This window comes from Sminthopsis crassicaudata, chromosome 1 (genome assembly GCF_048593235.1).
Source record: "Sminthopsis crassicaudata isolate SCR6 chromosome 1, ASM4859323v1, whole genome shotgun sequence".
Lineage (NCBI taxonomy): Eukaryota > Metazoa > Chordata > Mammalia > Dasyuromorphia > Dasyuridae > Sminthopsis > Sminthopsis crassicaudata.
Window position 1 is genome coordinate 379,388,675 of NC_133617.1, and position 12,051 is coordinate 379,400,725.

Below are 12,051 nucleotides of genomic sequence, written 5' to 3' on the forward strand. Positions count from 1 at the left end.
TTTAAAGTATTGAACTAGAAATATTTGGGAGACAACTCAAATGAAGAGGCAGCAGTCATGATATTTGGAATGTAAGAGAAAATCAAGAGAAATAAACATAGCACATACTGAAAAGAAAAATAAACTAATTTCAAATGATTAACTTCTTACTTGATAAAAACCAACAATGCAGCCAGACTATTATTAGGCATAGGATGAACATAAAACTTCTAATACTTTTGTTTACAAAATAATTCCCCTTAAAGGAGGTCAGAGCACTTTATAAGTATACATGCTTTATAGATATTTCCTTACCAAAATCCACATGGTCTTGCCTCATCATTTTATTGTCCAAAGGATTAGATGGTCTTTATGTAGCAAATATTTGAGGCAATGAACTAAAATTTCAATTAATTTAGCAATCTATCACTATGACTGTCACAGGCACACCTCTGACACTGGTCACTACTTAATACCACTAAAATCTCCTTACCAAAAAACCTTCCTTCTATCAAATCTCATATACCCATAGTCATGACAAGCATAGGGAACATAATGAAAGGGATACAAGATGATGATGCTGTATAAGACTCAACTGGTTAAATCAAGAACAGATTGGCCAGCTAACTGCTATATTCCTAATCTCCATTTTGCAAGGCAGTTAGAAAGCAAAAGAACATGGATTATGATGAAAATTGTACTAATAATCATGAAAATGATAGCTAATAGTGCTTACTATATGTCAGACACTGTGCTAATGAAGCACTTTACAATTATTACCTGATTTTACCTATACAACAATCTTGGTAGATCTGTGCTATTATTATCCTCATTTTGGGGGCAGCTAGGTGGAACAGTGGATAGAATACCAGCCTTGAATTCAGGAGGACCCGAGTTCAAATCTGGTCTCAGACACTTAACACTTCCTAGCTGTGTAACCCTGGGCAATTCACTTAACCCCAGCCTCAGAAAAGAAAAAAAAACTTTCAAAAATATTATTATCCTCATTTTATTGATGAGGAAACTGAGGCAACTACAGTTTACGTGACTTTCCCAGGATCACAAAGTTACAAGGTATCTGAGAATAGGTTTTGAAATCATCAATCATGAATCTCTAATTACTTCACAGAAGAGAAAACTCTTAAAGCTATACTAGGTTGACATAATCATAAATAGTATATTACTTTAAATCAATTCAGAGTGTGCTCAAAGGATGATAGATTTAGAGATGGAAGGGAACTCAAAGGTCATCTAACTCTATTTCTTTATCTTATAGGGGATAAAAATACCGCCCAGAATGCCTAAGTAATTTGCCCAAGTCATACAAGCTATATCAGAAGGAAAATTTGAACTCAGTTCTTCTGACTGCAAAACAAGTATTTTTTTCCAACTGTCCAAATGGATGGGTACTTGGAACAATGTACTTAGAATTTATGCTCTGGGACCCTCTGGGAATGGATGAAACCCCACCCTGAAGATGCAATGTTATCCATTTTCCTCTGTGGACCTGGTAGCAATGCCAGAGATAAAAACAAAGTAAATACACCTAACATAAGCAGAGCAACTTTTATATTTCTCTTGAACATTCACTCAATGGGACCTTGCCCTTCCTAAATTCCCAGCTTATGACTGGTGAACCTGGAGCACACCCAAAACCTTGATGGTTCACACATTTCTTGTGATTTCTATGTCTCTATGTAATAAAGGCAGACGTAGGGGCAGAAGGAATGTCCCACCACTATATATGTGCATATATATACACACACATGTTCCAAAATCCTATCCAAACTGACTATAGGATTTTAGAGGTGGGAGAAAATGTGGAGGTCATTTAATCAATACCTCAAGTAAGGAGGAAGGATAAAGACTTAGCCCAAGATACTCAACTAATTTTTTCAATAGTATTTTATTTTTGCAAATACATATAAAGATAGTTTTCATGATTCATTTCTGTAAGATTTTGTGTTCCAATTTTTTTCTCCCTCCCTCCCCTACCTTCTCTCCACTTTAAGACAACAAGCAATATGATATAGATTAAACATATTTCCATATTTATTATATTGTACAAGAAAAGTAAAGCCAAAAGGGGAAAAATCACAAGAAATAAGCAAACAAATAAAACAAAACAACAAAAAGGTGAAAATATAATGCTTCAATCCACACAGTCTCCACATCTAGATGTGGATGGCATTTACCCTTGCAAATTTATTGGAATTGTCCTAGAGATTCACCAAATCGCATCTGTCATAGAACTCAACTAATTTTTTTTTTTTTTATAAAACTGGGAATATACTCAAATGTCATTGCTCCTAGCACAGAACAAAACAGGCACTAGAAAACTGAAAAAGTAGAAAGTAGACTGATGGGTGGAAAAATATACCTCATGATAAACTGAGGCCCCATTCTTCTGCCTAATATAAGACCTAGAGAGGGTGACATGCTGATAAAAAAAACAAAGACATTTTGCATGTGACTGAGCTGAAATACAGGTAAGTCAGAAATATGACAGCTGAAATGCAGACAAGTGACTGATCAGAAATTCTTTAATGTTCTCTGGGTAATACTTGCTGTACAATTGGGAGAAAATGCATAATCAATGCCCTTAACCCATCTACATTTTTCAAAAGCACATTTTCAAAAATACAAAAGCATCATTTGTAGAAATTTAAACATTTTATTGATTTAACTCAACATAATCACACCTTGATTTTCAGTACTTCATTTTCTTTGTTCATTTCTAGGAGCTGTAGGTCTTTACTTTTCATTTTCTCCATAATCAGATCAAAACTGGAGCAAGAGGTATCCACCTGGGACTCAAGCCCATCCTCAGCATTGTGACTGTACAGCTGGAATGAAGAAATACAAAAGATATTGATCTTATTTTTTGTTTAAATTCAAAACCATTGAAAACATGAGCCATTCAATTCAGTTTCACAAAGGAAAGACATGACCTGTCAGAACATATAAAATATAACTTCTGATTCACAAATAAGGCTAAATCCAGTACGTAGGCACATCAAGTTCCAGACCATGTCTCTCATAACTGGATTTTCCATAGGCTTGAAAAGTTCCTGAAATAAGGAAGATGATGAAGTTCTGTTCTAATATTTCTGATGGGAAAATTATTAACATGGTATTATAAACATTAAAATAAAGTCTCTACTGCATTGGGCATCAAGTCATTAAAGTATTTAATTATTAAGGATTTAACTTTGTTTAACCATGTCTGTTGAATTTGTTGATTTAAGTTGACCTACATGATTTCATTGGTGTAGGGTATACCGAGTGAGGAATCCTACCTTTCAATAACTGTTTTAAGTTTTAAAGTCCCAAAGAATTGTCCTGGAGGACTCAGAGGTTCAGTATGGGTCCCAGGTAGAACTTGAATTCAAGTCTATGTAGCTGGCTCTCTACCCATGATAATAGACTGTAAGTCATGTAGCAGGATATATTTGCACTGCATTTTGAATCAGTTTCTTCAATAAAGAAAAAGATGTTTCTAGATTTTATCACTTGAACAACAATGTGTGAAACACTACCTGAATATATTCACCTTTGTTGGCTCTTGCCTTTTTTATATTTGTGACCTGGTGATATCTCATCCCTGATGACTTGCTAAGGTCAAAAATATCACATCTCCAATAGAACTAAAAAAGATAGTTATACTTTGTATACTGCATACCAGTCATCCTATGTATGCTCTATAAACAAATTGGTTTCTTAATTCAACAACTTTATAGACTTAATAACATCTGTATAGAATTCTTACAAATAATATAAGGTACATGTGTCTAAGATAAAAACAAGGAAAATCTGATATAGCTTAATTCTTAGATTTAAGGATCCTGGGAAGAAACTGCTATTAAAATAAATAAGAATAGTATATATGTTATTTTAATGCCGTTCATACCAGGTTTATTTAGAGACCAGATTCCTTCTTACATGAAAAGTTCTCTCATTAATTAGCTGGGCTCAGCAAAGTCAAAAGTGTAGTCACACCTGTTAAATGATATAGCCTCTCTAGTTCTGCCACAAATGCTTTAAAAAAGAAATTCAGTCCTTTATTTCTTTATATCCCCCTTTCCAACTTTCCTACAATGCCTAACATATTAGTCTGCACAGAAAAAGTACTCAATAAATTTTGCAAGAAAAGACATTTTCATGGTTATCTGTATGGAAACATTAGAAAAGGCATCAAAAAGGTCAGGACTCAATGAAAAAATTAAGATAAAAGATCCAGAAGAGATATAAGAAATACTTTTAAACTGATTAAATTAATTTAAGGCACTGATAAAGGTTAAATTATTTACTTATGATATATGAAAATATTATTACTGAATGTAGTTTGAAAGAAAGGTGGATGAGTTCCATATGATGGCAGGATTCAAAATAACAAAATTGGGTAGGAAAAAGTAAAAAGAAGCAATTATCACATAAAAACCGTGTGTGAAGAACTAATACAGAAAAAACAAGTGGGGATGGAGGGCCACTGGAACTTTATTCTTAAATGGATTGAAGAGGAAACAAAAGTGTATATTTGAAAAAGTTTAAATATCTTCTGAACTTCAAGAGAGATGAGAAAATGTGGGATAGAGTGGGAGAGGGAATTTTTAAAGGAATATATGGAATAATAATAATAGGAAGAGGAAGAAAATAAAGGAGGGACTTTATAGGGATTAGCAAAATAAGGAATAAGAACATAAGGGGAAACAAAAAAGTAACAGAAGTAGAATAAAAAGAGAGGCTGAGAAAGAAAATAGTGAGTAAAAATAAGATGGAGGGAAATTAACAAATAATAATTAGAATGTCATTCCTCAATTGATAAATGATCAAAGAATATAAACAGGCAGTTTTGCAAATTCACTAATTTATTAATGATTTTAGAAATGTAGATTTAAAACAACCTTTAAATATCATTTTATACCTACCAGACTAGCTAAAATGCCTGAAGAGGAAAGTGACAAATATTGGAGAGGATATAGGAAAATTTGGACATTAATTCAATGTTGGTGGAATTGTAAAATGATTCAAAGATTTTGTAAAGCAATCTGGAATTATGCCCAATTACGTATATCCTTTGACCCTGCAATACCACTACTTGGTCTATTTTCAAAGATAATTAGAGAAAAAGCAAAAGAACTTATATATTCTAAAATGTTTATACCAGTTCTTTCTGTGATGGCAAAGAACTGGAAATTGTAGGGATGTCCATCAACTGGGGAATGGCTAAACATGTTGTAGTATATGATTATAATGGAATATTACTGTGCTATAAAATATAATGAGATAAGTGATTTTAGAAAAGCATGGAAAGATTTGCACGAAATAATGAAGACAAAATGAGCAGAACTAATAGAACATTGTGTATAGTAACATCAATATTGTTTTAAAATATGACTGTAAGAATAAGTTATTTTGTCTATCATAAATACCAAAATTAACTATACAGAATATATGAAGAAAGATTCCTTTTGCATCCAAAGAAAGAATTGACAATTAGAAGAATGTATAGAGTAATTTTACATATTATATATACCTATCTGTGTCTAATGGTACCTATCTCTAGGATGGGGGGAGGGAGGAAAGAAATATTTACATGATAATTTTATTGTATATTTGAAAGTAATAGCAAATTGTGCATAGTACATTTGCAATTTCAGGTACAATCATCTTTTTAAATGTATAATGTTGTGGAAATTCTTATTTTATTCCATAAATCAAAAATATTTTTGAAAAGGAAAAAAAAGAAAAAGTAGAAATAATAAATTATGGAAAACTTGGAGGAAAAAAAAAATCTCTTTCACCCTGAGAATACTCCCCATCCTAAACACACAGGATCTCTTTTTGGACTCCACCTCTAAGAAATGGTTTCTCGTTAGCTAAGGAAATCACAAAATAAAATCATGGTGATTTTAGCAGTTTCCTATTTTTCTGAATACAGAAATGTATGGGGAAATTTATTAAGTCAATACCTTTGCACCTAGTTTGTGATTTGTGTTCTTATGACCTCCTTCATCCTTAAATATCTGATATCGGATCTTCTCTAGTGTGGTTCGAATCTGCAGAAAGAAAAAAAGAAATTATTTTGTCGTTCAAGTAGGTTTTTAGTAGTCTCGTTTCCTCTAACCAGATTTAGCATTAAAAATTATATTAAAAGATCATCTATCCAATGGTTTTCACATTTTTTGATCTCAGGATTCCCTTTACATTCTTAAAAATTATTGAGGACCTCAAATATCTATCAGTATTTATCATCTTAAAAACAAAAAATCATAAATTTAAAATATTTTATTCATTTAAAATAACAATGATAAATTAATTACACATTAATACAAAATTTTATTTTTAAAAAAACCACATTATCCAAAACAAAAACATAAATGAGAATAGTGTTACTGTTTTACATATATTTGGCTTAATAGATTACAACTGAATTCTCATATATGCTTTTGTTTTCAATCTTCTGCAATGATTTCATTGAAGTACATGAAGAAAATATGGTCTCATGCAAAGGAGAAGTTAGAAAAGGGAGAAGTATTTTCATAGGCAAATATCATTTTAGTATAATTATAAAAATAGTTTTAACCTGGAGGTGTTTTGAAAGGGTCTTAGGGATTCCAGGTGTAGCTCTGACCCATACTTTGAGAACCACTGATCTAATCTGATCCTCTCATTTTTATAGATGGAAAAACTAAGGGGTTAAGAGAGTTTCCTAAAGCTCTCAAAGGTAATGAAGTAACACAGTGAGGACCCAAGCCCAGGTTTTCTGATTTCAAATTCCATACTTTTTCCATTATATCACATGACTTCTCTTTTGTTTTGTAAGGAAAAATGAAGTAATATTTATAAAAAGTGCTTAGCACAGTGTTTGGCACATAATATGAAATGTTATATAAATGCTTATTTCTTTTCTTCTTCGTTCTTATGCTCATAACTCAAGGTACACAATATAATCATGGCAACAAGAAATATGCAGTGATATTTAAAATTATTAAGTCCCATATAACTTTTTGCAACTGTCTCTAGATATTTATCAGTAATCTATGCAAAAAAAAATCTTGATTTAAGTTAAATCAGAATCAAAAACTATTATAAAGATGTTATTAAGGGAGAATTCTGTAGAATAACATATCAGAGAGACTGATTCCTTTAAGATAAGATTCCTTTAAATTTGAAAGAAAATTTGTTGCTGATACAAACCATTTGAAATAAACTTAAAGTGATGAATTCTGTCATAATGTACTAATCCTGATATTATATATTATTCAATTTCAAGCAAGAAACAAATTAATGCCTCAATTTCCCCATTTGTAATCTAAAGGTAGTCAGTCCTATGCAGTAGTTTGCAAATATTTTTAAAGCATCATAAAGTGGACTTCCTCTTTTAATCAATCACTCAACCAACAAACATTTGTTGAATACTTACTAAGAACCATAGAGAATATAAAAATAGTATAAAACAAAATCCCTATCCATTGTCCAAAATCTAGTTGAGGATGAGATTAAATAATGAGATGATTTGTCATTAATGTTTAGTCCAGTGGTCCTCAAACTTTTTAAATAAGAGCCAGTTCACTGTCCCTCAGACTGTTGGAGGGCCGGGACTATAGTAAAAACAAAAACTCACACTCTTGTCTCTGCCCTGTCCTCAGCATTTGAGAATCCCTGATTTAGTTATTTTCTAGTCATTTTTCATGCTTGACCTCTTGTGACCCTATTTGGAATTTTCTTGTCAAAGATACTTGAGTGCTTTGCCATTTCCTTCTCCAGTTTATTTCACAGATGAGGAAATTGAAGCAAACAAGATTAAGTGATTTGCCTGGGGTTACAAAATTAATACTTTCTGAGAGCAGATTAAACTCAGAAAAATAAGTCTTTTTGATTCCAGACCTGGTATCCTAATCACTATGCTACCTTGCTGACAAATCTTAGACTCTTACTCTATATACTGAATGATGAGAATCTCCATACTGTGAGTATGTATGACAGCATTCCTTTCTTTCTATAGAAATCACTTAATACCACTGAACTGAACTGAAAAATAAGAATATCTTGAAGGACCAAATGATCCTTCATCAATTGATGCAGTATATCTGTATATACTAGAGATCATAGAATGAAAATTTTATTTCAAAATAAAATAATACCTACTTGCAATCATTTATATTTAAAGTATATTTTTCACAGAGAGGAGAAATTATAATAAATTAGAGTAAAATTTTATAAATTATTTACAAATAATAAAAATAGGTTAATTGATATGCCTGGTTTTTCTCATTATAGATATAATGTGATTGTGAGAAAACAAATACTATTACATTTGGTGTCATGATAGGGAAGCTACAATAATATCTAAGAATAAACATTTCACATTCACCTTTTTCACATATTCTGTTTCCTCAATAATGTGGGCAGATGTTGATTCATATAATGTTAAATTGCCTTCTTCTGCCTGTATCTCCTCCTGTAGTACATCCTTGGTCATTGTCAGGGTTGTCATTTTGTATCAGTATTATTACTCTATATTGAGAGAAAATAAAATCAGGTTAGATAAAAAGGATTTCTTTCTTTGCGTATAAAATATGCATACAAATACAGCATAAATATCTGGAAATCACTTGTGTTTACACATGTCTAAAAATCTAGAAAACACTTCTCCAAAGTAATCCTTATTTAAAATTCAGTAATTTAAGAATATTAGAGAAGAAATATATGTATACATATGCATATATACATACATATATATATATACAAACCTAAATTTCTATTTAATATGTGATTATCAAAAACCAAAAAGAAATGGAAGTGAAATGTAGAAATGAACCATTAATGAACAGTTCAATTTGAATACATAAAGAAAATGTTCATATTTACTAGTCTGAAATATAGACAGCCCTGGACATAGTCAAAGGCCTGATTTTTTTTTTAATTTAGGAAGCAACTATTTTATTGTAAATATCCTAGATATTAAGGCATGTCTTCTCTTTGTTTTTTGAATATTTTAATGATACTATATGAGCATCTGCTTTTAGCAAAAGAAGAGCAGAAAAGAGAGGTATAGTATCTTTCTGTGGAATATATTTTAGGCCAGAAAGAACTTCAAAATTTTAGGAACACACATAGTTAATCAATGAGTCAGTCAACAAATACCTATTAATTACTTATTATATGCCATTCCCTGAATTAAATCCTAAAAATACAAAGAAGGAAAATAGCATGGCCCCAACCTCATGGAGCAAATATTCTAAAGATAAAGACAATGCCCAAGTAATTATGCACATTTATGTAAAAAGAAGATAAGTTGATGGAAGAAGGCAAAAAATAGTATAGTAATTAATGCCTTAGAACTATATGCTTATTCTGGAGAAGTCAAAGGTAAGAAAATGGAGGAAAGTTATACCAGCCAACTTATTTTTAATTTTATATTGACAATTTCCCCACTTTTGCCTTTATTTCACATCATCTTTGCTCTTTCTTTTCCTTTTTCAGTATTTTATATTCTAAATCTGGAGTTCTTAATACTTAGCCAAAAGACACTGTGTAAACTGGCAAAGATATGTTATTTCTTTATTATTCAAAATTATTCTTTAGAATATGGTCATATATTCTAAAAACAAAAAAATCCAAGACTGGAAATTTTGAAAATCATATAAATTCATTATATCACAAAGTCAAAATACAAAAAAAAAAAAAAAAGAAAAGAAAAGAAAAAGAAATTGAGATATAAGGATAACTGAACAGGAGGTTAACTTTCCATTCACTAATATGATTCTTTACTTTAAAAAATCCTAGAGGGGCAGCTAGGTGGCGCAGTGGATAGAGCACCAGCCCTGAATTCAGGAGGACCAAGTTCAAATCTGATCTCAGACACTTAACACTTCCTAGCTGTGTGACCCTGGGGAGGAGGGGGGCGGGAAATCCTAGAGAATTAACAAAGATACAAACTGAAACAAATAATAGTTTAAGTAAAGTTGAAGATACAAAATTAATACACAAAAGTTAACAGCATTCTATTTAATTATCTAATAAGAACAAAATCCAATAAAAATAGCAATATTAAAAAGGCAAATTTCATTCAAAATAACTACAAAATGCATAAAAATATTTGGGAACCAATCAACTAAAGTACACAAAATACTTGTCTAAATTATATTACACAATGTTCTTTAAAGAACAATCAAAATAGCTAGAGAAATATTCAGTGTTCATAGTTGTCCCATGAAAATATAATAAAAAGGATATTACTCAAGCTGACTTAGTTTTAATATTATACCAAATGAACTATCAAAGGGATACTTTTATGTTTGGACTCAATAAAATAACAACAAATTTCATTTGGAGAAACAAATGATATAGAAAATCAAAAGAAATCATGAAAAAGTTAGAAGGGAAGAGGTTATAGCATTACCAGATTTTAAACTGTCATAAAGTAGCAATCATCAAAACTATTTGGCATTGGTGAAAAAATAGAAAAAGCAAATCAATGGGACAGACTAGTCTCACAGAGCCATAAATAAACAAACTCAAAAAGCCAGTGTTTGATCATTGGAAAACATAAATTACTTTGGAAAGTATTCCCTATTAAATAAAATTGGGAAGAAAAATATAAAACAGCTTGACAGAAATTAGGGTTACAGCAACTTTTAACACCATATTTCACAACAAAGTCATAATGGATATGTGTCCTTAATATTAAAGATCATATAACCAAAAACTTGAAAGAGGAACAGTTCATCTATCTTTTGCAGCTATAGATAAAAGATGTTTTCTTAATTAAACAAGGCATAGAGATAATCACAGAAGATTAATTTAATTAGTGGCATGAAACTGAAGAGCTTCTTCACAAATAAAATTAAGGCATATAGTATAAGATGAGAAGTGGTCAAATGAGAAACATACCTTTGTAGCAAAAGTCTCCAATTAAAGGTTTTATATCAAATAAATATAGAAAACTAAAAAATATGCATATATATGTGTGTAAATATAATATGTAACTATATATGTATACTAAAGATAAAAGGTCATTCCAAATAGATAGCTGATCAAACAATGTCAATAAAGAGTTTTTTAAAGAATTGGTATTAAAAAACCATGAAGGAATGCTCCAAATTATTAACAAGATAAATCAAAATCAAAATCTGAGGTTTCTGGGAGCAAAGTTAAAATTTGTAAATAAAACAAAAGATAAGAATAACCAATTGTGAAAGGGAGACATACTAGTGCATGGTTGGTAGATTTGTGAATCAGTGCACCATTTTGAAATGGAATAAAATTACTAAAATGCCCATATCTTTTGATCCAGACATTTCACTAATAGGTTTAATGCCAAAGAGATCATTGATAAAAATAGTCTTAAAAAAACAAAAGAGTTCTCATATACAGGAAAACACCACAATATTTATAGCCTATGAATTAGCTAAACAAAGTGCATCAATTAAAAGTAATATTACTGTGTTGTAAAAAATAATAATAATAATAATGAAATAAGAGAATCATGGGAAGATTTATAATATCTGATGAAGAATGAAGTAAGCAAAGTCAGAAAAACAATATGCACAATAGTGATACAATATAAATGAAAAAAAAAATCACAAAACAATCAAAAGTCAAAGTTCCAAAATTTAAAAAAACAAGTATCTTCCTAAAGAAGAGAAGATATCCTTTACCCTACTCTTTACATAGTTGGGAGATTTATAGTTGTGTAACATAATTTTTTTTAATTTTACATATTATTTTTTCCTGATTTTTCCTTTTTCTACTTCTTTAAAACATACTAATTTTTAATACAGATTCAATGACTCTCTGAGAGGTGGAAGGACTAAGATTATTGGGAGAAATTCTAGGGATATAAGAAATAAAATATATAAAAATAAATATAATTTGAGGCTGAAAATAAATTACAGGTAATTTAATAATTGAGTACACATGAAAAGTAAAAGTGCAATTAACATAAATGCAAGTGTTTAAATAGATGTTTACATATTTAAGTAGACTTTTTATATTACCTTATATTGTAAAATTCTATTCACTGTGGGATTCTGGTGAAGTTTTCTTATGTAAACTTACCAATCT

The 12,051-nt window shown here is 30.5% G+C and overlaps 1 protein-coding gene across 1 annotated transcript in view; it reads right to left on the bottom strand.

Moving 5' to 3' along the window:
• The window catches only part of CCDC68 (coiled-coil domain containing 68), a 69,142-nt gene that overhangs the window by 36,183 nt on the left and 20,908 nt on the right, over positions 1 to 12,051 (bottom strand). Inside the window, exons 2-4 of the mRNA XM_074279407.1 lie at positions 8,357 to 8,499; positions 5,952 to 6,038; positions 2,682 to 2,825 (exon numbers count right to left, since the gene is read on the bottom strand). Of these exons, the coding sequence (XP_074135508.1) occupies positions 2,682 to 2,825; positions 5,952 to 6,038; positions 8,357 to 8,479 (354 nt within the window). The 5' untranslated portion in view covers positions 8,480 to 8,499. The remainder of the gene's footprint in view (positions 1 to 2,681; positions 2,826 to 5,951; positions 6,039 to 8,356; positions 8,500 to 12,051) is intronic.